This window comes from Nanorana parkeri, unplaced genomic scaffold (assembly GCF_000935625.1).
Source record: "Nanorana parkeri isolate BGI_ZX_2015 unplaced genomic scaffold, ASM93562v1 scaffold1125, whole genome shotgun sequence".
In the NCBI taxonomy this organism is placed as follows: Eukaryota; Metazoa; Chordata; class Amphibia; order Anura; family Dicroglossidae; genus Nanorana; species Nanorana parkeri.
The window spans coordinates 551,918-578,169 of record NW_017307393.1 but is presented as its reverse complement, the minus strand read 5'-3'; the positions used below and the strand labels follow the sequence as shown (position 1 = coordinate 578,169).

Genomic DNA, 26,252 nt, shown 5'->3' with positions numbered 1-26,252 from the left:
GCGACAGACAGACAGAGAGAGAGCGACAGACAGACAGAGAGCGACAGACAGAGAGACAGAGAGAGCGACAGACAGAGAGACAGAGAGAGCGACAGACAGACAGACTACAGACATTAGGAGAGACAGACAGACATTAGGAGAGACAGACAGACATTAGGAGAGACAGACAGACATAGGAGAGACAGACAGTCATAGGAGAGACAGACAGTCATAGGTGAGACAGACAGACATTAGGAGAGACAGACAGACATAGGTGAGACAGACAGACATAGGAGAGACAGACAGTCATAGGTGAGACAGACAGTCATAGGTGAGACAGACAGACAGGACAGAGAGACAGGACAGAGAGAGAGACAGGACAGACAGAGACAGAGAGTGAGTATGGGGCCCCTTAACCTACCCAGACCAACCCAAATGGGACACCAGCCCAACAGAAATATTCCATCTGGAATTCTGCAAGCACCTCCAAGTCCATCGGAGCACCTCTAACAATGCTTGCCGAGCTGGGCAGATTCCCCTTACTTCTTGCAGTACAGAAGAGGCGCTATCATACTGGGGACACCTAAACATCAGCAGCCCCAACTCATACCACCATAAAGCCCTACTGGCCAACAAGGACCATGTGGGCTGCAACAACTCGTATCCACCTTGTACATCCAAAGCTCCCATGAATGCAGCCTGACCAAATATCAAATAAAAGGGCATAATTAATGAACCAGGGAAAACTATATCAAAGAATGGAGACATGATATAGCAAACTCCCAGAAACTCATCATTTACCAATCATTACAGAGGGAATACAAACTGGCCGCATACCTGGAGGTACTACAAGACCATAAGGACAGACAAATCCTGAGCCGGTACAGACTGAGCGCCCACCGCCTGGAAATTGAATCAGGGCGTCATAGACAGACCTACAAGCCCAGAAGAGTAGACTGTGCCAGCAGTGTGACCAGGGGGCCCTGGAAGATGAGGTCCACTTCCTGCTACAGTGCCCCAAGTACTCAGCACTGAGAGACACTCACTTCCAGAGACTCTCCGCTCTCATCCCAGACTTCACCTCTATAGAAGAGACGAGGAGACTCCGCATTGTATTGTGAGAAGAGGAGACGACGGTGAAAATATCTGCACAATACGTCACAGAATGTCATCGACTGAGAGGAACATGAGAGATCCTGGACTTATAAATCCCCAACATGGACTCACCCCACCCCCCTTCATATTATCCCTTAACCCTGATAATGTCCCTGGACTTACCTATTCCCTCCATATCATTCTCTACCCCGCCTCCCCCACCCCATATAACCTTATAGAGAGAGAGAGACACACACACAGGGAGAGACAGAGAAAAGACACACAGCTATAGAGAGGAAAAGTCCAAGCAAAGTGCGGTCCCATTCTCACCTCATCAGGATCAAGAACTGATGTTTCATACACCAATCCTTTCATGCCCCTCATGCCACCATACACCTAAGGAAAAGCAAATATGTTATGAGTCCAGAAATGATAAACCGGCATTTAAAAAAGAAAAAAAAAGGAATTTATTAAAATTATGAATGATTCTTTATAGAATTTGTAATTATATGTGTAAGTGAGAACATCCATACATCCTCATTGCATATGAAAAATGCATCTTGCTGCTTTGTAATGCACTACAATAGGAGTGCTTTACTGCTCCTTCTCACGATGCACGTCTACAGTTTGCCACTAGAAACAAAACACTGACTATGGTTAATCTCAACAGTATTTTTCAATTTTACATTTTAACATTTTCTAACTGGAGTTTTACCTTTGCTATTCATATTACATCTCTATTTCACAAACATTTGAAACGAGGTGCACCCATGACAGCCAGGGAGCAGGGAGGGAGGGTCAGGGAGCATTATGGGTTTTTTACATGCTACAGCAGAATCTGTTAGCTTTTAGGCTGACCATTTCCTAACTGAATCTCCATATGGCCACAGCAAGGAGCAGTCAATTCTGGCTCATGCAGTCCTGTGTAATTAAAGCTAAACAGGCATTATTCAGAAAAGCAGTTATGACTAGTCTGGTTAACAAGTGTAAGAAATCCTAGAGCTCCACCTGCTGGCAGGAGGATCTTGTACGTTTTAACATCTAGTGTACCTAGCTTTTCAGTCATCTGAGATGCTAAATACAGCAAGATAATGCGGAGTGCACTCCAGTGTACTGTTCTGAAGAAATCCTATTGTTTGCTATGGGTATTGTCTCAAATGTTAAATAGCCTTCCTGCTGGAGATGCAGGCAAAACAGCACTTCAGATTACTGCAAGATTGGTCTGCTTGATCCTCAACCAAATCTTATACATTTACACAATATCAAAGTCAATCAGCTGCTTGCTTGCCCCTTCACAAGTAAAACCTTTGCCATTAGCATGCGCTTACCATGTCCACTGTGATTTGGCCAATGACGGTATTCCCATATTGTTGTTTGAAGTTCTTGATTCTGGTCTGTTCTTTTGGAATGAGATCTGACAGGACATCTTTTAGGTTCTACAGAAATAGAGTGAGAAAAACAGCTGAGCACATACTGAAAAAGCAGCAAGCGAGAATGATAAAGTCTAAGCCCAACAGCTAAACAAAAGACCGGGAGCTTACCGTAGAAGAGCTGGCTTGTCGGGCAGCAATCAAAACACAAGGGGAGTTCTGTTTGGAGAAGAAAGAAGAGATTGTACCCATTATTCAGATGTTCGGACAACAGCGAATGAAAATAAAACTATTCCTGCCAATGAGATTCTGTAACGAGTACAGAAAACCCAAGGGAAGTACATTTTCTATAAACATAGGTGTGTAATGATTCCCTACGGTATTAACGTGCAACACCAACTGCAGTTTCCAATCTGTAATTATACTATACAAGCTAAAGATCAAAACGTGCAGCAAAAGATATTCACCACAACCATCAGCTGGGCTCTATATGTTGTCTGAACATGCATTATAGTGTCACAGCAGGTACAGTTCATATAAATTCCAAAATCCCATATCTACACGCAAATATAAAAGTTCCCTAAACCTTACAATGCAGTACATACATAACCCCTATACTACAGATGGTAACATGATTGCGCAACATTTTGGCACTCCGGCTACTGAGGCCCGAAGTCACAGCATGCCTTGTCACCATCAGCGGGAGGTCATCAGAGCAGGCTGGGATGCGTTTCTGCTGCAACATTTCCCAAATATATTAAACAGTGTAAAAATGTCTATCAAGTGACACTTTCACCATTGATCAAAGTAAACCTAAAAGTCTAAATCAGGGGTAGGCCAACTCTGGCCCTACAGCTGTGGTGAAGCTACAAATCCCATGATGCATCTGCTTCTGGGAGTCATGCCTGTGAGTGTCAGAGTCTTGCAATGGCCTAAGGGCAAGCAGCATTTTTTGCATTTGCAGTGGAACGGAACGCAGGCAATGTTTTGTCGCGTGTATGATCGCACTTGCGGGCAGGGGGTGTGGAAGCGGTGCCATTGACTTGAATGCAGGGGGGAGTTTTGTGAGCGATTGCGGTGCATTCCAGCAGCTAACGCTCTGGAACGCACCGCAACTGATGTTAACAAGCCCTAATGGAATTTGTAGTTGTACTACAGCTGGAAGAAATAGTATCAGAAAGTTGATATGACAAACCATGTTACAAAGTTACTATAAGAATACACACCAGAAGTTCCCTTTCCTATCTGTATGTGGCTCTAGGGTGGGAGCATTGCAGTACATAATTGCCTGTGGTTCCCCTGCAGATGACCTTTCTCCATTACCATTATTCTGCACTGTGTGGAGGCAGCCATCTTGGTAGAGGCAGGGCTAGGCTTCCTCATGTCAGCCTCTAGCACAGAACAGTAGTGACACCAACAACTACTTTAAATCTCCTAATACTATCAGTTAGAGGCAGCAGTGCCTTAGACTCACACTGCACATATACAGCTAGGGCAGGGATAGATAAAATATGAAATTGAGGAGCTAGTTTGTCCAATCCAGGAGCCAGCTCCATTGACAACAACTGGAGAGCAGCTCTAAAGTTGGGCATCAGCTGCCATTTTTGAAGGAGCATTGGCTACCTGGCTCTTGGGATTTGCCCAGCCCTGAGCTAGGAGGTTGTTAGCACAGGAATGCCTAGGCACACTCACACCAGGAAATGCACTGCTACCTTTCAGGGGAGATTCAAGACAAAGTACATTCTTCAGGACACAGCTTGGGCACAATTCACAATGTCTAAACATTTTTTTATAACATAACAAATCCTTACTTTTTAAATTCAGGTCCAGTTTAAAGAGATTCTCCAGAACAGAAGTAACGCCTTTCCTCTATAACAGTGAAGCCGATATGAACTTAGCCTCTCTGTGCATAAGCAAAGGGTTTATTGAATGGATCCTAAAACGTACAGGAGGTAGATCTCCCATGCTAAAGAGGACTGGAGGACTGGTAGCTAGTTTAGGTGCTGCCAGAGTCAACTACAGTATAAGGGTCCCTTATAAGGGACACCTGATGCATGCTAACATGCAGCATTTTGCATATTAACATGTTACATTATGCAACCCATTTATTTAGTACGGGCTTCCAACACACAGCAATGGAACAAAAACAGGACCTACATTTTTTTTCGGTGAGCCGCAATGCATGTTATGTGTGTTGTGATACATTGAGGGTCCATTAGCACCTATTGTAGTTACTATGCCTTGGGTGCCATTTTAAACGCACATTTTCCCGCACATTAGTGCAATTCATAGGTGTGAAAGGGTCCTAAAACTGAATGAAGATCTGCCATAACAACTAGCCCATCTCAACAGAAATGCATTCTGGCAAGGACTGAGACTTCAACCTTTCAACAAACCTCGGTAGGATATTAATGAGCTAAAGGCTATAAATATCTAAACCATCTCTCTGGGTAAATGAGACAACTCTATCCTAGGAAGCCAGTAATACAGACATCTGCCTATACATCTACATACGGGAACATATGGTTTTTGTTTCTTAGAAACAAAATGCACAAAGGAATCAGCTTGGTGTTGATGGTTATACATCATACACACGGGCAGTAACATTTGCTCATTACATGCTCAGTTCCCGCTTCTAGCTCAGCGATGCTAAGCAATGGTTACAATTTACGTTAAGGCAAACACATCATAACTATATAAAGTTCCTATTGAAACATTTACTTTTCAACCGCCTTACTTGTAATGTATAGCGCTACCTCTAGCATCTCAAACACTGCAATAACCTGCTACCAAGTCTTCCTATTCCGCTTTAGTTTAAAGTCTTGTGCAAGTGCTGCCTCACCCTGGCAGTAACAACAAAGGAGCGCAGGCAGTCAGCCACCCAACCTAACCCTATAAATAGGTCTGCTGATAACTGATATTAGTAATACATTCTTTTGTACTTTCAACCCAACATATCCCGTGCCTTGCTCAGGAGAGTTATCTTATCTGACTTTGTTACACAGGTCCAGAAATTGCAAAGTGCTGCAGAAATTGTGAAAAAAAATTACTACGTATTTAAATGAAACCTGTCATGATGGCAATAAAATTCAGAAAACAAAAGAAAAGTGAGCGCTTGTTCACACCAAGCGCGTTCCAGAAGTAGAGCAGTTACAGACCGGATCAAAACTGCGTCCAAATGTATTCCAATAGTATTTTGGGCTCTAGTTCACACCGCAGCGTTCAGTTCCAGAGCATGAAAAAAAACTGCAGCAAGCCCTATTTTTCCTGCTCTGGATTGCATGCAAACACATCAAAACCGCATGCAAACGCACTGGAACGCACTGAAAGCCATTTTTTAAACCAAAAATGGCCTGGAACGCATCAAAAACGCGGTATAACACTGCACTACGCGTGCAGAAACTCATGCAGATCTGGTCTGCATTTGGTGTGAACAAGCCCTGAAGGTGCTGGATCTCTCGAAGCAGAAGTTGCTTTTAGTAGAAGGAATGATTATTCTGCGGCATCTCCTTCCAGTAGTGGTGGCCAAAGGTCAACCCTTTGCTCGAGTAGGGACTGGGTAGGAAAGGGGGAAGCCACCAAAAACAGAATGTATAATGTCCGGATTCATTTTATTCAGACTCTTGGTTCATATAAAATAGGATTTTTATTTTTTTTTATGAAACAAGCTAGATTTCTAGGTCCCTAGGCCACCAGGTCCTTAGAAATGAATCGGGTCTTTCCAAAGACCAGACTAACTTGTCCCACAACGATAGAATGTTGCATTGTAGAGGTCTGAACTGAAACTTGGGCAAATGGGACTTCCTTGAAGAAGGCTACTATCAGACCTTTTTCAAGTCAGACAGCCACTGGCCTGGAGAGTTAAAATCTGAGACAAAAGTGTCTTAGGCCTGGTTCACACTTAGGCAACCTGTGACCGCACGGCAATTGTGCATGAAGCCGCGTTGTCATAAAATCGAACACCAGCACCTATTGCGCTGGTGGTGCTATTCTTTTCTAATGGCACCCCAGTCGTGGCAGGCAGATGGATGGATTCTGTCTGCGTCCGAGCACAGACACCCGGATCTGCACAGATGTGTAGTTCGGGTGTGTGTATGACAGCGTACGGCCGCGTACAGGCTGTTAAATGCAGCACCTGTCCATCGTGGGAACAGCCCGATACGTACGTGTATGGCCCGAGTTAGCGCAGTGTGAATGAGGACATACTGAATTTGTCCCCTCACGTACACTGGCTTATTGAAGTCCACAGCATTTATATAACAAGTTATCCAATGGAAACATCTAAATTCACACATGAACATATGCTTTACTGTACAATCACAATGCAACAAGACAGTGTTAATAGAAAACATATCTAGACACCATATCTGCATAGCTAGTGGAGTATAAACCCGGCCCTGCCCTAGACCAATAATGCAACAGAACCAGAGCTGAAATAGCACAAGGACACGAGACCAGGTTATTCGTTTACAGCCCGTGAGCCTAGTTGTTTGGTGAGATTTTGCAGTTCATAGACATTCTATAACTACAGTTCTTAAAATACCATTCACATTCCTGTAAAATCTATAACAGGAGCAGCTCATGGAGATTAATGCTGGTTCTAGCTGCATAAACCAGCTTCAAACTGGGAATACATCTATAACCATTGTCACTCATACTACAATGTCTGAGGTAAAATCGGCAGAATTCATACCGCCTTCTCGATTCTAAGTTTGCATATAGACAGGTTTCTCTACTGTGTCTTTTTCCTTATTTGTTCTGCCCTATGAATGTGTACTTGTCACTGTATACATTATGTATCGGAATTACTCACTTTATGCATCTCCAACTTTGTCCTCCATCACAGGAAATGGTGGCTCTATATAAAAACTGCATTAAAAAAACCAGGCTTGTGTCACATATTTGTGTGTTGCTTGTCATTCCTTTAGATAGAAATAAATAACTTCAGCTATGGCATGAGGGATACCTCATGTAGGCCAAGGCCAGACAAACCCCTTTTGGCAAGTAGCCACTGTGACTGGAAATAAAAATCTCCAAGTGACCAGAATGTCCTGGTACGCCGGTATGTGTTCGCTCACCTCCCGATCTACTGAGCCGACCTGTGACAATCTCATTGTCACAGGTCGGCTAGAACTATGAGGTGAGTGAAAAGCACTCACCTCATAGTTCTCCTTTAAACCCCCCCACTCCGATCTCATTCTAAGAAAATTAACTGCTACATGTTGATGAGAAACGAGACCTGGCATCCTCTGCATGGTGAGTCATGTGACTTGTGAATGCGCTTTGGCGTTCGAGGAAAAAAAGATCAGATCTCGTTCCCAAATGTGCACACCAATTGCCCATCTGTAGGTTTGAATGGGGGAGCTTTTGGAATTGCGAATTACTGTTATACCCATCTATTGTAAGGAAAGCATTATACACCGTGCTACCCACAATAACACTGCAGACATCACTTAAAAACAAGGTGCTCAGAAGCATGTAGATTTACTGTACAGCCAGGCAGCCAAGTTTTAAAAAGTTGCGCAAGAATGTGATTGTAAACATTGGGCATCATAAAGTGGGATTAACAGCTAAACAAACTGCATAAGCTCGGCTCATTTTCTACCTGTAAAAACATTCTACGAGTGTATGGCAACAGTTCTATTACTTCTGTCCTACCAACCGCTGGTGTGATACATAGGTCTATACTCTGCACCGCTCAATGTACACTGCACAGTAGCTTTGCCTGAGAATAGAGCGTGCATGGTGACGGATATTAAACACAGTGAAGGGAATTTATCAAAACTGGAGCAGACAGAATCTGGATCAGCTGTGCATGGGAACCAACCAGCTTCTCTTTCATTTTCTTTCACAATATTTTTATTAAAAGGTTTTTGAACAAGGGTAAGCACCAAGTAATACAAAACATATGGAGAACATTCCACTGCGGTCAATCACCAAGGAGATACGGGCGCCAATATAAAATAAATATGTGTAAAGCACACAACCACATAGAAACAAAATGAAAAGGGTATATACTCAAAAGTACACTCGAGCAGAATACAACACATAAGAAATATGGCACAAAAACAGTCAGTGGGAGAAATGCTGGAGGATGAGAAGGAAACCAAGAGAAAGAAAAAGCAAAAGATATGAAAAAAAGAAGAAAAGACTCAAGAGGGAATGCAAGAAAGCAAATAGACTAAAGAAAAGCAATAAATAAATTAAAAGGGAAAGAAAAGAAGAACAGGAGCTTCAGAACCTCACACGGATAGCAAAACAAAAAGGTGGCCTGGAGTATTCAAACCATGGTTGCCATATTGCCAAGAAATGGTCATGAGTGTCTGACAACAGTGCCACTAGCTTCCCATTGACCAAAACATTGTTGAAATGGTTCCCGATTACCTCAAAGTGCAAGGACTGAGTCCTCCAGGCGCTGGGTCATCCTAGTCGCTACAAAAACAAGATCCTCTGTGTACGATTCAGGCAAGATTTAGTTGTTGATTATAGTGCTAGGCGAGGATCTCTCTGTAGATCCTCTCTATCACTTTCCAAGCTTAACTGAACAAACTGTACAGAGCAGCCGATTGGTTGCCGCTACAGATTTTGTCTGCTTCAGTTTTGATAAATACACCCCCTACCCCCATCTTTGCTAATACTGCAAACTGTCTCTCAAAAGTATCGCTCCCAAACCTAAAGCTTGAGACACAAAAGACAATTCAGCAGCTAAAGAGGGTGCAAAGAAAGCCACCCATGGGGAAACCACCAATTAATGGATGCTTGTCTGGCCACAAAGTGTAGTCTATTGCTAGGCTGCTGTACTGTGACAGCAGCGGAAGTGCCGCTGTCAGAATACCCGAACATTGATGGAAGCTGCAAATTTTCCACTGAGCTACTTCGATCTTCTGAGTGAAGAGTGCCGACAGGGGCCACCCACTAAGCGAATTTTGTACGGTTCATCAAGAACTGGCTAAAATGTGCACCGTGTATGGCCAGCTTAAATCAGGGGACAATATATAAAAAAAAAAAAAACAACCTATGCTGCGCCCAAAGAGACATGATCCCTAATGCGATTCGATGCCCTTTTTGACTTAATTTTACAGTCCTTTTCAGCGCATACCATTTTCCAGACACATCACTGTGCTCTGATAGTGCTCCACAGTAGTTGTATTGTTTACATCTAGTAATGTTCTGGACAGCAATTACCATGGCAATTGCCAGACTTACAATATACAAATGTTCCTTGTGAATGTACAATTCTAATAAATGCAGAACAAATGTATTACATGGAGAATATACCATACCCTGTAAAGGCAACTTATACGCTGTTACAGATTAAATAAATGGAGAGCAAGAGAGAGAGAGAGAGCGCACTTTTACTCACTTTAGACATCATGGGATTAAGGCCTTCACCCTTTCACAAGCATTTCTATTTACATTGTGTTGACCTATTCACCTTATTATCTAATCATGTGAAAAGCAAAATTCTCTTTACTTCTTTTATCTGCCTGTGATTGGACAAATGAAGTGAATAGTCATAGAAAGTTATTGTGTGAACATCTGAAGCTCCTTTAGGTGTCATTCACACTGACAGTGACACACCTGCGTTTATAAGACTTTTATGAACCCATATAAATGCATGTAATAATTGTACATAGCACATATGCACAATGCCCACTGTATGTTCACCTGCATTCAGTTGAGTTCAGTTTACTTGTGTTTAGAGAAAATAGAAAGCTGTGCTTCCAGGGGGCATATTAGATACTCTGACTCTGTATAGATTTTAAAAGAGAACTATGGGGTAAGCGTTTTTCCCCATAGTTCTCTTAAGGGTCACTGGAGGACATATACTAACCTCCTCCCGTGACCCAAAGCTCAGAATAGCGCGGGCTACAGCAGGCGGTATACTGAGACTGCCACAGCCGGGACGGATCGCGACAATGCTGTCGAGATCCACCCAGCTGCGCGAGTGACAGCGTGCTCTGCCTATCTAGAGGCAGAGAGAGCTGTGCCCGCCTCCTCCCCCTGACGTCCTGCCAGTCAGCACCGGGGGATTGGAGAGGGGAATCTCTGCAGGGAGCCGTGAGCGACAGCCACTGCTCTCCGCAGGGAGATCGAGAAGTGAGATGATCGAGAAGTGAGAGAGCGACGGTATGTGTTCGCTCACTTCCTGATCTATTAGAGCCGATGTGTGACAGTTTAATTATCACAGGTCGACTAGAAATATGAGGCTGAGTGATTTTCATTCACCTCATAGTTCTCCTTTAAGTGGCTTATGCAGTTACAGTGCAGATTTTAGTACATTCTTTAAAACACTGAATAAAAGAAATGCGAATTCAAAAAACAAAAGCCATACAAGCATAAATCAGAGATGTGGGGAGCTGCGTTTTTAAACTGAAATAACCTTTCAGTGCTAATTTCCTAGAACACGGCAGCAAATGACCAAGCTAGGAAGTCTCTGACCTTGAAACATTTGTATGAGAAACTCACGTGCCTGTTATAGTCCTGTAAAACAATCATGAAACTGCTGCAAAAACTTATCTTCCAAAGTGCATTATGTCACCACAACCTTTAGATATTTCACAATTCCAGCCATAAAATAGCAGGTGCAGAACCAAGATACTTAATACGAGGAAAGTTGTACCAACCAATTTCTCCATGCATTACCAGCAAAAAGAAAACTCACATTACTGTGTATCCCATACACAACCTACTGGACTGAAGCACAAAACTAAACCTCCTATATAAGTGAGCTATAGAAGCCTGGAGCACACTGCAGATACACGGCTAATACAAAAGATCATTATGTTGGAACAACCACAGTAGCCACTTTTTTCAAAAAGGTAAAAATCGTGCACACGAAGGGACAATTGACATGTGCCTTGCCCAACAGTGCCGATGCACCGATGACCGATCCCAGCACATTGCACTGTGTCAAGTGACATTTCATTCAGTTCTACGGGCACAGCGCGGTGCAAGGTTGTTCCACTGTACTGAAAAAAAAGGACAGCACGCCATACTTTTTTTCAGTGCATCCCACCGCATTCCTATCGCAACACAATGATGTGAAGCGAATCTGTCCGTGATGAGCCAAATTGCCTTGTCTTGGAGTTGTGCTGGAAACAGCCAGCGCAGCCCCAACACATATGGTGTGAATCGGCCCTTACAGCTTTTCCATCTCTTTTACTGCTGTATAAAAACAAAAAACAAAAATTCACCCAACGATGGTTTGTATTACGGATGCGCCGATACCGAGTATTTGGGTGAGTACTCATACTCGCCCCAAATGCTTTAATGACTAGCCCGATACATCCTGTATCAGGAAGCCGGGCAGCGCGTCATTACTTGCGACGAGAGAGCATGGAGCCGACTTCCCGGCCAATAAGGAAGCCGGGCAGCGTGTAATGACGCAGCGCCGGCTTTCTGTTGGGCCGGGAAGCCAGCTTCATGCTCCCTCGTCATCTCATGACATCATCTCAGGTCATCATGACGCTCCCTCGTCATCTCATGACGAGGGAGCATGAAGCCGGCTTCCCGGCCAATCATGAAGCAGGGCGCCGCGTCATTACACGGCTCCTGGCTTCCATGATTGGCCAGCAAGCCGACTACATAGTGACGAGAAGCATGGGACGGCTTCCTGAATGGGACTTCTGGTACTCGGTATTTGGTATCGGCGAGTACTGGAAAAAAAAATATCGGTACTCGGTACCAAAATACCGGTATCGGTGCATCCCCAGTTTGTATGAACACCACCTGTTTTTTATGGTATTCCTCTAGGTGCCTGCGCCAGTAATAGAGGTCTGATGAGTGTCCTGCACTGACCTAGATACCCAATTGAAAGGGCAAAAATGACACTAAAGTAAAGCGTTATTTCCAAAGCATGTACACAGAGTGGTACCTTCATAATCTGCTCCATCATGCGTTTTAAACACAGCCTTTCCCCAAATCGTCAGGCCAAGCTGACTAAACCAAATGCAAATTTTGACTTGTATATATAGTAAAAGGAAGAATCCGGCCACACTCCATTCCACACTGAATCAGTTTATTGAAAATTCTTCAATGGCAATGAGTCCTGGCCGTGGTCCGCCCCCTCTAAAATGTTCACATATTGTAAAAGTCACCAGCAAAGCCCTCATTTCCCTCTCTCATCACTTTCCTGGCCACTGATATATGCAGAGGGCAGTGACTTTGCAGACTATGAGGGCTATTCACAAAAGGGTGAAGAGTTTGTAGAAGGCAGGAGAAGTGAACAATCAAGGACAACATAGCTGAACTGGAAAGTGAGCTGAATTTGGAGAATTTTTCTAAATCAGCTCTGTTGTCTAGATTGTTCCCTTCCCCTGCCTTCTCCTAACTCTTCACCCTTTTGTGAATAACCCTGTATAACTGAGCATTTTGGGGAATATAGTAACGGGGGCTTGAGGGGCAGACTAAAGCAATTTTTCTGTAAAGATTACACATCAGTAACTTTATAAGCTACATTGTACTTTGCAGGCCTTGTTGTAAAAATTGGCAAAGGAAAGCGTTGCTCTGAAGGGAAACTATAAAGGTTTGCGGGAAAGGCTATAAAGTTGTAAAACTTTTAAAATCTTTAATTAAATTAAACATACAATATTGTACAAATAATGCTACGAGCAATATGGCTGGTTTTGAAATAAATGCAAAATGAGGGCTGGAGGACCAAAGCTATGAAACATGGTTGCAAAATGTAAACTTGTTCACGCTGGAAGTGAGAAGATTAAGGCTCTGTTCACACCTAGGCGTATCGAATATGTGCGTTTGTCGTGCGTTTCATAACGCGCATTTTTACCGCGATTCGCGGTAAAAAACGCACGACAAATGCGCGTTTCCGAGGGCTACTTGGCTGTATCCCAATGGAAACGCGCGACAAAAACGCCGCAAAGAAGCTCATGTACCTTTTCAGGAGTAGGCTGTTTTGTCGCGCGTTCAGACGGGCTGAAATACGGCAAGGTGTGAACCATACCCATAGAAAACAATGGGATTTTCATGTTTGAGCCTTTTGTAGAGCGTTCCAAAAGCGTTGAACGCGCTACAAAACGTACAGGTGTAAACCAGGCCTAAGAGGCGACATGATTCTGATGTACAAAATGTTTGGTGGTGGTGATGGTAACATCAGCAGTAAACTTTTTACTGTAAACTCCCTAACAAAGACCTAGAGGCCACCACCTAAAACTGGTGGAGAAAAGATTTAACCACACAGGGCGTAGGGGATTCTTTTCTGTCAGACTGGTTACATTTCAGAACTCTCTACCACAAGCAGTGGTATCAGCAGAGAATATTGATTCATTCAAAAATCAATTAGATACCTTCCTCAGAGACCATAACATATGGGGTACAGGTACTCTTAACTACTAGACCACACAGGGACTCTTACACAAGCACAACTCACACACAGATACACAAAGGTTGAACTTGATGGACCTGTGTCTTTATTCAACCTCAAATACTATGTAACAATGTCATGACATAAGGGTTAGTTTCTCATTTCAGTAATGTCTCATCATATGCTGCACACTCCCATTGACCTAGAAACAAGAAGCTTGTAGTAAGAACAATGTGATAAAAATGTAGCCTTACCACTCTGAACGGGTTCAGCGTCCTTAGTTGCAACCAAACAAAAACGACAGGTAGCAGTCATTGTTTGGTTAAATGTCTGACTTAAAGATATCCTATCCTTTGTCAGTGCTGACAGAAACTGTTGCTGAATATGATCTTATTACAGTGACATTAAACCCTCAGATTTTTTAACATAAATCAATACTGTAATGTGTGCCTTACTGTAATCCATGGTAGTTTCCCTTCTCTTTGCTGCTCTTCCTTTTAAATCCTCATGTCTTCTCATGCTGGGGGAGAACTTCCCTTTGCAGCTCAGGGCCTCTTCCTGTAGTGCTGGCTCAGGTTGCAAACCTACACGCAGACACCATATATCCATTCCTGAGACAAGGCAGTCGGCTGCAAAACAGAAGTTCTGTCCAGCATGAGAACAGATACATATTTAAAAGGAAGAGCAGCAAAGAGAAGGGTAACAACCATGGATTACAGTAAGCCACACATTACAGTATTGTTTTATGTTAAAAAATCTGAGGGTTTAATGTCACTAACTTAATCCATAGGTTCGTTGGGATGCAACACGGCCGTATCCTCTGCACGCACGCACCCCATGAGAGGTGTGCAGTACACAAAATAAGGCGCATGCCTTTTGATCTGTGCGACAGCCCCACTACGTTACCTGCGACTACAGAGTATGAGTTGAGAGAGCACATGCCTATCTGCCCGCTGCGCATGTTCTAAAGAAATGGAATGTGAATACATACAGTGGGACTAGGTGGATGACCGGACGTGTCTGTATTATGTTTCAGTGTTCTTTTATTTTTGTACTTTGTCTATTGCAAAATTGAAATAAAATCTTATTTAAAAAAAACTTAATCCATAAGCAGACATTTCTCCAGTCTGTCTTGAGACGCAGTTGTTCCCAATTGGGTGTCAAGTGTCTTGTATATAGAGAAGGTGAAGCCACGCTGCCAGTCAAACACCACAGCTATAGACCTCTGTCCCTCTTGTGCCCCCCACCCCCTCAGTCAAATGCTTGTTTAGGTCTAGGGTTTTACCTACCTGATCCCCACTTGACCTCATCTCCCCTACTCCCCAGCTTGTGGGCTGTGTCCCTCAGTGCCCTCACATATAATACAGAGCTATAGGTCTGGCACTGTACTTCATGACATCAGTGGGCCTCTAAAAGCGGGAGAGTATGGGGGTAAAGAGGCTGCGTGGGCTGGTCCTGTAGCCTAGAGGGAGTGGGATCAATTAAGTAAAAGTCCTTTTTTCAAGACTTGGACATAAATGAGCATTTAACCCTTGGCGGTGCAGAGTCAGCCCCATTGCAAGGAGAGTTGGTTTTACCCCGGAGTTCAGCTTAAAGTGATTACTGATGTAGATGAGGGCTAAATCACTGATTTTACAAAAGGTTGAGGTTTGAAGTGCAAAAAAAAAAAACACTTTTCAGCTTGCGTTGGTTAGGTATTTTAGGAGCAAAAACAAAAAAAATTGTCAGGTATATATATTTTTAAAACGCATTCTGGGACCAGGAGCATGAACCCACTAGAGTTTATGCACCTTGTGTTTAAAACGGGAACAAAAAATGCTTTGTGAAGGAAAGCATAAAGAAAGATGGAATAGTGTACTACAGAAACTCCGCTAAAGCACCCTTTGCTAGAGAAGATGCAGGGAAATCTTTGTTAGGGCCCGTTCACACCAAAATCGGAAGGTAATCGTGAGTCAACGGAGGGCCCATTGACTTGCGATTGTACCTTCTGATTTCTTTTTGATGCGTTGCAATCTGTTTTTCAACAATGGATTTTTGCAATGGACCTGTTGTGAATAGGGCCCTATGGCTTGCACTGATTAAAGGAAAACTATGGGGTAAGTGTTTTCCCCCACATTTCTCTTTAGGGTCACGGGAGGACATATACTAGCATCCTCCCGTCACCTAAAGCTCAGTATATTGCGAGCTACAGCTTGCGGTATACTGAGACCGCCACAGCCGGGACGGATCCCGACATTAGTCGAGATCCACCCAGCTGCGTGAGTGACAGCTGGCTCTGCCTATGTACCCGCCCCCTCCCGTTCCTCCAGTCAGCACTGGAGGATTGGCATGGGGAGGGGGGGAATCCCTTGGGGAGCAATGACTGGCAGTCACGGCTCTCTGCAGGGAGATGATCGAAAAGTGAGCGAGCGACGATATGCGTTGGCTCACTTCCCAATCTATTGAGCCGACGTGTGACAATGAAACGGTCGCACGCGATTTTCACTCACCTCATAGTTCTCCTTTAAATATTTTTTCTTCTGTATGCACAACCACACATCTATAGAACTGTCTAAAATGAAGTGAGCATTTGATGCACAATACTTTCTAAAGTTTAGAGCGAAAGTTCTTTTGCATTCCTTGGAATTGTTGCACAATTAAGAGCAGAGGTAAGCAACACAGAAGCTGGAGTTAAGCACGTGATTACAGGTTGCTTGTAACCACCATTTACCAAATCAAAATGCTTTAAATGCCTTCATGTTTAAAGCAGGTGCATCCAGGCTAAAGAGATTCCGTTGAAGTGACCCTGACATACCTGACAAAGCATGGGCTGTAAAAAAGTATACTTCTCTTCCCAGTGGCCCAGGTCTTCAAATGGCACAGCTTTGCAGCTCCAAGGGTCATCAGGTATTCCACTGCTCCCGCTATGTTAGGAGTTGGTGAGAGGAACTGCAGCGTGACGCAGAAGAGCAGTTACCCCTACACCTGAGGTGTGACACTGAAGCAGCAAAACACCAGAAAAGTATGCTTGCTCTTCATTTACAGCCCATGCTTTGTTGACAAATGACCTTGATGGTGACAGGGTCACTTAAAGTATAACAATTGACATTTCCATTTTGGATAAATACCCTCCTTCCTTTTCTGTGACAATATGAAAAAAAAAAAACATGAATTGCACAGATAAACCTACATCTGAAATAAATGCCCAAAATGACAATAGGTCAGGAACATGTAAAAAAAAAAAACCCGAAAAAGTACCTCATGTAAAAGGACACATGACTAACCTGGCTAACCTTATCTCAATTCTAATTGACTGAACTGAAGCCTGACCTTGTGTGCCAAGGACTCAAACATAATATTTTACCTGTGTGCGCTGCCCAGCTAAGATAAGGGTGATTTTGGTATAAAATTCATTTTTCAAAACATAGCACAATTGTTTTGGGTGCAATTGCTGGCAAAGAATAATAGAAGTACATGTGAAGAAGCAGCCATCTTTGTACAGGCTGGACAACTTAGACCTTGTTCAGACAGGCGGCAGCTTTCCCCACCCTCTGAAAAGGTGCAGCAGTGGCTGCCCGGCATTCAGGAAGCAATGCTGATGCCTCCTAAATGCAGTCCCATTCATTGCAATGATCGCATTTGATAAGCGGCAGCGCCTGTCAAATGCAACATGCTGTACATTCTTTGCCACGCTGTGACGCAAAGCATTGCGGTGGCAGCAAATGTATACGGCATTGTTTGGCCAAGGGGCTGACACTGCAGAGGGCCGTGGTAAAACCGCAGGATCAACCGACTGGTTTTGCCACCTGTGTGAATGAGGTACAGGTATGTAGGAGAACAAATAGGGTATATCAGCCCCTGCATATACAGAGACTAGACAAATCAGGATCAAGGATTTTGGGGAGCAGAAAAGGTACAGGTAGACACCAGAGAGTTCCAACCTTACAGGATACATTTTATTTTGCACTAGTTAACCAAAGGAAAGGGTTCCTTTATACCAGCCACAGACAATCATTGCCCAGTCCAGTTTACTTCAGCCAGATTAGGAAGCAATATCATTTCTATGGGCACCAACAGACATCCCTAGCCATGATTCCTTATGATTGAAGGAAACAGACCAGGCTAGGGATGTTCAGATACCAGTGCAGATACTTGGCATTTTCATGAGAACTACCAGGGTTGCAGCTGGGACCTGGCGCTCCACCACTGTCCTGAAATCATTAGTCTGTGTTGTTTTAGAAAACTGTCACATGACAACAAAAATGTATCAGTACTTGTAAAAATGGTATCGGTGCATCCCTAATATATATTTATAAAGAAAAAACAAATCATACATTAAAACAGGGATGCATGAATCCCAGCAGCTCTGTATGCTCCTTGCAAATGACAGTTGCCTCCTAACTTTTGAGTTTTGCTCTAGTCTAGTCCAGTCCTGGAAAACTATCTGTATATGTACAGAGTACAGTACTTGGTATCTGAACATCTCTAGACTAGGCATGTGAAAAACTCTGTCCAATCATTATTTTCCCTCAGGACGAATAAGTGCTGACAGTATCCTGACATGTCACCTTTGTCATTCTTCATTCACAGACTCGTATGCTCCATCCTCTCTGCTCCATTCACATAAACCTTTCCCCTTCATCAGGTCCTAACAAACTCTCACATAAGAAAAATAACACAAGACAGATGGTAAGAATTCACAGAAACAAACATAAAAGCAACATTTTGTTTAGTCTTACAAATATTGTGAAGCACCAATTCTTTCAGGACAGGTTTACTTGTATTGATGGTGTATCTAGCTTTGTGTTATGTATATACACAAGACCACATGAGCACTTGTATGGTATTATTGCTTAGTGGAAACTGCAAGAATGGGAATTTCAGTGTGTACTAATACTGCATTTAAAGTAGCACAAAACTCAGGAGTTAAATCCAAGCTGCCTCCCATGAAGGACTACAATCTCAATACAAATTAGTAAACTAAACATGATATTGTAGTCCGTCAGGGGAGCAAGGTTGGAGCGGTGACTACTTTACAACACACACAGGGACCATGGGGAACAAAAGTAGCCACCCTCCAGAAGGAAGGACAGTGTCAGCACCAATTCAGAGATGATTGGAGGATCTACAGCTGAGTGATACACAAATAAGATACATTTTTGTTAATAGTTAAAAAGAGAACTAAGAGGTAAGTGTTTTTCCCCATAGTTCTCTTAAGAGTCACGGGAGGACATATACTAGTGCCCTCCAATGACCCAAAGTTCAGTATATAGCGAGCTACAGCTCGCGGTATACTGAGACCGCCGCAGCTGGGACGGATCCTGACATTACTGTTGAGATCCACCCAGCTGTGTGAGTGACAGCTGGCTCTGCCTATCTAGGAGTTAGAGCCAGCTGTACCCGCCCCCTCCCCGTCCGTTCCTCCAGTCAGTGCTGGAGGATCGGGGCGGGGCAGGGGGAATCCCTGCAGGGAGCGGTGAGTTCTCTCTGCAGGGAGATGACCGGAAAGTGAGTGAGCGACGTTATGCGTTCGCACACTTCCCGATCTATTGAGCCGACGTGCGAAAGTTTCATTGTCGCACGTTGGCTCAAACTATGAGGATGAGTGATAATCACTCACCTCCTAGTTCTCCTCTAAGGTACTCAAATGCAGAATGCATTTTTAAGATTGAACTCCTGAGTTTAATGTCACTTTAAATCTGCATGCAAGTTTGACGACACCAGAACTCTTCCAAAATAAGAAAACTGATCAGCTGAGGAAGAACTTGATAAGCCTATAACATATCTTGCAAACTGTTACATAAAAAAAGATTAAAGGCAAAGTCCACATTTTAACGGGTATAATAAATGCACACAGTCATAAAAGGAAAAATGTGCATTTATTCTGCTTTTGGTATCGGAGCCAAGGATCGTGGGGAATTCCTATGTCCCTGTCCGTACTGAGGAATGAACTTTTAGCTAAGAAACAGTAGGAAGAATGAATGGACTACAAGTGCAGTGACCACCCCTTATGACATCTTGATGACGTCACATTCCCGCCATTCTATGTAAACATAACACCACAAACACAGATGATCATAAGTCTTCTATAAGTCACTGTCTGTTGAAAATACCTTAGTAGGATGTGGAGATCAGTTTCTTGCAATGATCCGCCAGAACGCCATGACCCAGGTGCAAATTTAGACAAGAAATGGGCTCCTCCTGCAGGGGCAGTCTGAGCCATCTATGTAAGAACTGTAATGCCATGTTTTGTTCTCAACAACTGTTTTTATAAAGTTTTTATTTGATTTTTTTTTTACAGCACGGACAGAGGAATCCTCACTGCCGGCTATTGTATTCAGCAGCGGCTGCTCCTACAACAATGGCTGTATCTGATTGGTGGCTGATCATTTACCACTCCGCCAGGGGCGCAACTAGAAATCACAGGGCCCCATAGCAAAATTTTGTATGGGGCCCTGTGATTTCTAGATAAGTCCACCTGATAACCCAAACAGTCCACCTGAGGGTGACCCTGCAGAGGACACCATAGACTCTCTATGGTGGGCTCTGCAGGGTCTCAGGTGGGCGGTCAAGCCCTCTTACCTGTTTGCCCGATCCTCTGTCCGCCGCCGCCTCCTCCTCCACGATCGCTTGTGGGCCCCGCCTCCACCGTCACTGGGCCCCACCGCCTCGCTCGCCGGGCCCGCCTCCCCTCTGAGACAGTTGTCACCGACTCAGCAGCGGCTGTGAGGAGGTACGCGCTGCTGCACATGTGAATAGCGGCATGTTTCTCCTAACAGCCGCCAGTGACAGCCAGCAGCCTGAAATGCCATAGCGACCCAGGCGGCCCGCAGAGCATCAGGGGGATGTCCTGGCCAGGCCCCCTTGTGCCCCCATAGCGGCCGCCTGGGTCGCTATGGTGATTGTTACGCCACTGCACTCCGCTCCTCTGACAAAAGTCAACCAATAAACCTGTTGGCCTTTGTTGAGTCGGGTGGTGCTGGCAGGGCCATCTGCAGCTTCATTTAGCAGACGGCAGACATTCGATCCATGTATGGCCAGTTCAATTGTTCATCAGTTCTGTGACTGGATTCACCTAAACCTCAGCTTTGTTTTATCTTGCTGATAAAAAATGTTCACCCACAAAGATTCAGCAATTGGGGAATGGAGGAACACGGTGTAAAGTATTGAAACTATATGAAAGCACAGTCACTGAAATCTCATAAGAATTCACATAGGAGAGTCATTTCAACAAGAACTCCAGGTTGTAGAAAAATTAACCCATGCAGTGGGGCTACCCCAACACTGCAAGGGTCACCTGCTCGTTTTTTCTAGGGGGCAAAAATTAAGAATGCTCACACAACCCTTGACCCTGTCTTGCTGCTAGACAGGTCCCTGCAGCCTCTTCTACCATGGGCTCCAGCAGTCTAAGCTCCGCTGACATCACATCTAATACAGTCCATTTCCCTGTATTAGACAGGAGGAAGCTTATGGAATTACCACAGCCAGAGCAAAGGGGGAGAGGTGAGCAGTCACTTTTGCAGGACCAAGGATAAGGGGAGTATATCTTCTGTATCTGAGTCCCTAGAGAAAAAAGGAATAGTTAGCCTTTGCAGGGCAGGAGTAGCCCAACTGCAAGGGTTCATTTTTCTACAACCTGGAGTTCTTCTTTAAAATGTGCAGCTTTTATTAAAATAATACCGGTGACCTTTCCATGAAGATCCTCGGGAGACACTTCCTGTAATTGAGCGATAACTCTCTCATCCAAAATACCTGAACAATGCATCCATCCAATCAGATTGTTCAGGTATTTTGTGAGCCAGCGGGGCTGACTAGCAAGATACTGAAGCTTGGCCCAGTGGGAGGTTCCTCCATCCACACAGTTTAGCGTAGATGGAGGAATCTGTTTCACTTTTTCCATCTAACCATAAAAAATCTGCAGATAATCTATAGGTGTATGGCCAGCTTTAGTCCCCCATCGCACTCCTGACTGTTAAGTCCAAAATCGTCTGTGGTGGGTGCCGCGCTGACAAGCGGATTATGCCGCACATACAACAATCAGAGGATAAGTCCCGGCACGGCAAACTATTTCTTTAAACACGTTTTTATTGACCCTCGAACATAGTAATATCACAAAGCAAACAATGTATTGGGGCCACACGTGGTCCCTTCATCAAGAAACCCAAGTGATTGAAAGCTTAAAGCTGGCCATACACTATGTGAATTTGATGAAGCGGATAAAATTCACACAGTGGGTGCTGTTGTCGGCACCCTTTTGAACAGCACCCCTCGATCAGCTGATTGAAGAAGCCGGTCAGAAAATCAGCTGCCGTCTCTGTTGGGGAATTCTGACGGTAGCCAGCGGCCGCTATCAATATACGATGAAGACAGCAGGAGATACCTTGATGAACGCTTGTAAGCACCGATAGAGAAATCTGTTCTATTTTCTACGTCCGGCCTTACAATGACTCAATATTTGGTCACTGACAATATTCCCCAGCTTGCCAAAACAAGTCCAATATGCAGAGTTTTTTTTTTCTCCCTTTAACCTTTAACCCACAAATAATGGGCGTACATGGATAAATGTCACACAGATAGCGGGTTGTCTCCACCTCCTTTCCTTCATTATTAGACTACTATGACCCCAAACAATCTCACACTCAGCTGACCGGTGAATGCGGTACATTTCCAGGGTATTGCTCAAGCACAGCTAAGCTTTCTAGATCTTTCCTAGAACATCACAAACATTCATTTGAGGTCAACTTCACAACAGGACTGTCCACATTACAGTTGCCAGGCCCACTCCAAGTTCCCAGGTGATCAGGATGTCAAGGTCATGAGCCTTGCCCCAAGGCCCATTCAGACTGAGCAGATTGCCGCCGCGATATCGTGCATTTTTGCCGTGCGATATCGCGAGAAGTCGCCGGCCAACTGATTTTCAATGGAGCTGTCTTAATGTACAGCTCCATGTCGCCCGTTGAGGTCGCAAGTCGCGCCTGCAGGACCCTTTTTCCCGCGGATGTCACGCGAATTTCTTTTTTTTAATGCAGCCCGACAGTGAAGGTCGTGCTACGGTCGCTTGGACGTCCCTGAACCGTCGCGCTATCCCGGCTGCGCGGATCTGCTTGAAAAAGTATGTCGCTTAGTGTGAATGGGGCTTAATACTACTTGTCAGACTAGTAAATTACAGGGGAGTGGGACATAGCTTGCTCTGTTCAGTGTTGTCTCTGAAGGTTCTCATTCATCCAGGTCATGGTATATCTGTAAAACAAATCATAGGCAACTATGATTTTTTTTTTTTTTTTTTTATTCCAACCAGCTTTGGAATCATTCAGTTTGGTGTTGTGCCAAATTCCTGTTACATGACAAAATGCAGAAGAGACAAAGCCCCATGTTCTGCAGGTTGCCCACCTGAAATGTAGTTCTGAGGGGAGGAGTTTGATCACGGACTTGTCCAGTCACTGTAAAACCAGGTATACCCGTATATATTTCTTTGTTCAACCTGCGGGATGAACAAAGAAAACATTACAGATTCCTCCTTCTACACCTATGGGCGTTGGACGAATTCCCCTGCCGGTCGCCGTCAGAATACCTGAACTAGTTAGCTCCGTTCAGCCAAGAATTTTCCAACCTGTTCCTTCGATCAGATGATTGATGGATGCCGGGGGGGAAGGGTGCCAACAGCGAGCACCCACTGTGCAGATTCTGGCTGGTTCCTGATTAATTCATACCATGTATATACCCTACTAAAGGTGTTGTACTGTATATATGGCAGCTGTTCTGTATTGGAGAGCAGGAAGTGAGAACTGTATATATAATCTTTTAGATTGGAAGCCCTCACGGGCAGGGCCCTCCTTACCATCTTGTCTTAAATTGTATTGTGACTGTAATGTCTTCCTTATATTGTAAAGCGCTGTGCAAACTCTGTATATATGGCAGCTGTTCTGTATTGGAGAGCAGGAAGTGAGAACTGTATATATAATCTTTTAGATTGGAAGCCCTCACGGGCAGGGCCCTCCTTACCATCTTGTCTTAAATTGTATTGTGACTGTAATGTCTTCCTTATATTGTAAAGCGCTGTGCAAACTATTGGCGCTATATAAATCCTGTATAATAATAATAATTATTCCTGGGCCCTACATTTTTGCAGCTTGATGCTAAATTTTGATTTTGTGATTTATGAAGGCTTGCCAAGAAGTCCTCAAACCTTGAATCTAAGGGGAGGAAGAATGCAGTACCCTAGCTTACGTAATCCTCTTCATTAGTCCCCCCCCAAACACAACATTATACCCTACATATGATTGGAGGGGAAGCAGAAGACAGACTATTATTTGAGCCCGCACAGTGTTTTGCTTTAAAAGGAGAACTATGGGGTTAAGGTTTTCCCCATAGTTCTCCTTAGGGCAACGGGAGGACACAAACTAGCGTCCTCCCGTCACCCTAAGCTCAGTATACTCTGGGTCACCCTGAGACGCCACAGTATACCGCAAGCTACTCATCGCGGTATACTGAGGCGCCGCAGCTGAAGCAGATCACGACAATTATGTCTGGATGCGCCCAGCTTCGTGTGTGACAGCTGGCTCTGCCTAGCTAGAGGCAGAGCCAGCTGTACCCACCCCCTCCCCGTCCGATTCCCCAGTCAGCGCTGGCGGCTGGGGTTGGGGAGGGGGGAATCCAGCCCCTCCCCCTGTCACGGCAGAGAGCCGGGACAGGATTGAGAGGTGAGCGAACGCCGGTACGTGTTCGCTCACCTCCAGATCTACTGAGCCGATCTGTGACAGTCTCATTGTCACAGGTCGGCTAGAACTATGAGGTGAGTGAACAGCACTCACCTCATAGTTCTCCTTTAAAACATTTTTTTGTTTTATATATTTATGCTACAGAAATACCAAATAACAAAAGACACTTCCTATGGCCTTGGACAAAAGCTATCCTCCCTGTCTGGGTAGGAAATGTCCTAAAATGTTCAAATCCATCATTTAAAAAACTGCATAGGACAGGGGGTAAATAAAAGCATGACCAATTCATTCTCAGTGGAGTGATTGTTTTACATGCTTGCCAGAGTTCACAATGTCCATTTACAACATCTAGTATTTGTAGAACAGAGCATACTACATTTTTATACGCTTGACAATTTGCAAATAAACTAGGTCTAGTCTGCTGTTCAATTTGATTAAGCGTAAACTTGAGTCATGAGTCCCTCACTGTGTGATGGAATATTTTTAGAGGAAGTCTGTCCCACATGCTCACTGGTGTCCAGAAGTAACATTAAGAAAATAGATTACTGCAAAGAAATGTGACCATCTTCCTCAATGCATTCAGTTGCAACATTTCTCCAGTGACTTGCAAAATGTAATCCAATGTCTGACTGGCTACCATGGTCGTTGACTATTTCATTTATAGTCAAACTTTGCACCTCCCATAAACTTGATCCGTTCTGCCTAAAACAGATGGAAAACGGTGAACTCTGGTTTCCAAAAAATGCTCAAGTCCAAGAGGACCAGCAGCTTCTGTTTGTTTCTGCCCTTGACTTAGCCCTCCTTACACAAACAATGCACTCTAGGACTGCAAGGTCAAATGAACTGACCTCTATAGAGAACTATTTAATGAGGCTCCTTCGTCTACTATCCCAGACAAAAACTGGGAGGTCAGTTGTACTGTAAAAGTAAAGCTAGCCATAGATGGCTTGAATTTCAGCTGCAATCAGAACCAGAACCTTGCAAGCACCACCCGGGCTCAACTATAGTCAATTTAAAGACTGATTGAGCCGCACGGAAAATCAACCAGAAAATGACAGCATCCTACCAGATACAGTCACTGTTTAGCAGAACAGCCAACGGTGCCGCAACTGCCTGAATAGAATATCCCGCGGTGGAGATTCCTCCATTCATGTGATTAGCGGAGATGGGGAAATTGGCTATTTTTTTTCTGGTTCAGCCCAAGCTCTGTAGGGCTACCTCAGGAGAAATGAAAGCTGGCCATTCACTGCTATTTTTGTTCAACCCACAAGCCGAACGAAAAAAAATAGAGCAGACAAATGTTGATCAAGAAATCCCTGCTGTTTCTTTTGTATTCTGACAGCGGCCACTGTCAGAATACCCAAACAGAGCGAGCTGGCAGGATAGTTGTGTCCGAGTAAAAAGTGCCTGTAGTAGAAGCTTTATGTTTGGAAACTGGCATTAAAGCATTATAAATACAACTCAATGTACCACCTACATAAAGACACGGCATTGTGTGCAGAGTGCTTTGATTCTGCAGAGGTTTCTGGGAGATTGGACTAGGCTTCACAATCAGTTAAGTTACATTTTTGTTTAGCTTTTCAAATTTTTTTGCAAGACTGGTAAGGCTAAACTGGGACATGTGGCCTCAGCACTGGTCTTCTACCTAATCAATGTGTGACAACCAAGATGCTTGGAATCCAACTGTAACAGCAACATTTTCACCTTCCTTAGAACCATTCCCCTGGAAATCTTTACCCCAACCTGTCCAACCTGAGCATTATCACAATTATCACAAGTGGTGCTTGG

At 44.1% G+C, this 26,252-nt stretch overlaps 1 protein-coding gene across 1 annotated transcript in view; it reads right to left on the bottom strand.

Moving 5' to 3' along the window:
• Positions 1-1,025: 1,025 nt before the first annotated feature.
• LOC108796491 overlaps positions 1,026-26,252 on the bottom strand; it is a gene marked incomplete at its 3' end in the record, with an annotated part of 35,259 nt that continues 10,032 nt past the window's right edge. The window contains exons 3-6 of the mRNA XM_018567978.1: positions 2,616-2,663; positions 2,403-2,510; positions 1,359-1,470; positions 1,026-1,125 (exon numbers count right to left, since the gene is read on the bottom strand). Coding sequence (XP_018423480.1) covers positions 1,026-1,125; positions 1,359-1,470; positions 2,403-2,510; positions 2,616-2,663 — 368 coding nt within the window. The remainder of the gene's footprint in view (positions 1,126-1,358; positions 1,471-2,402; positions 2,511-2,615; positions 2,664-26,252) is intronic.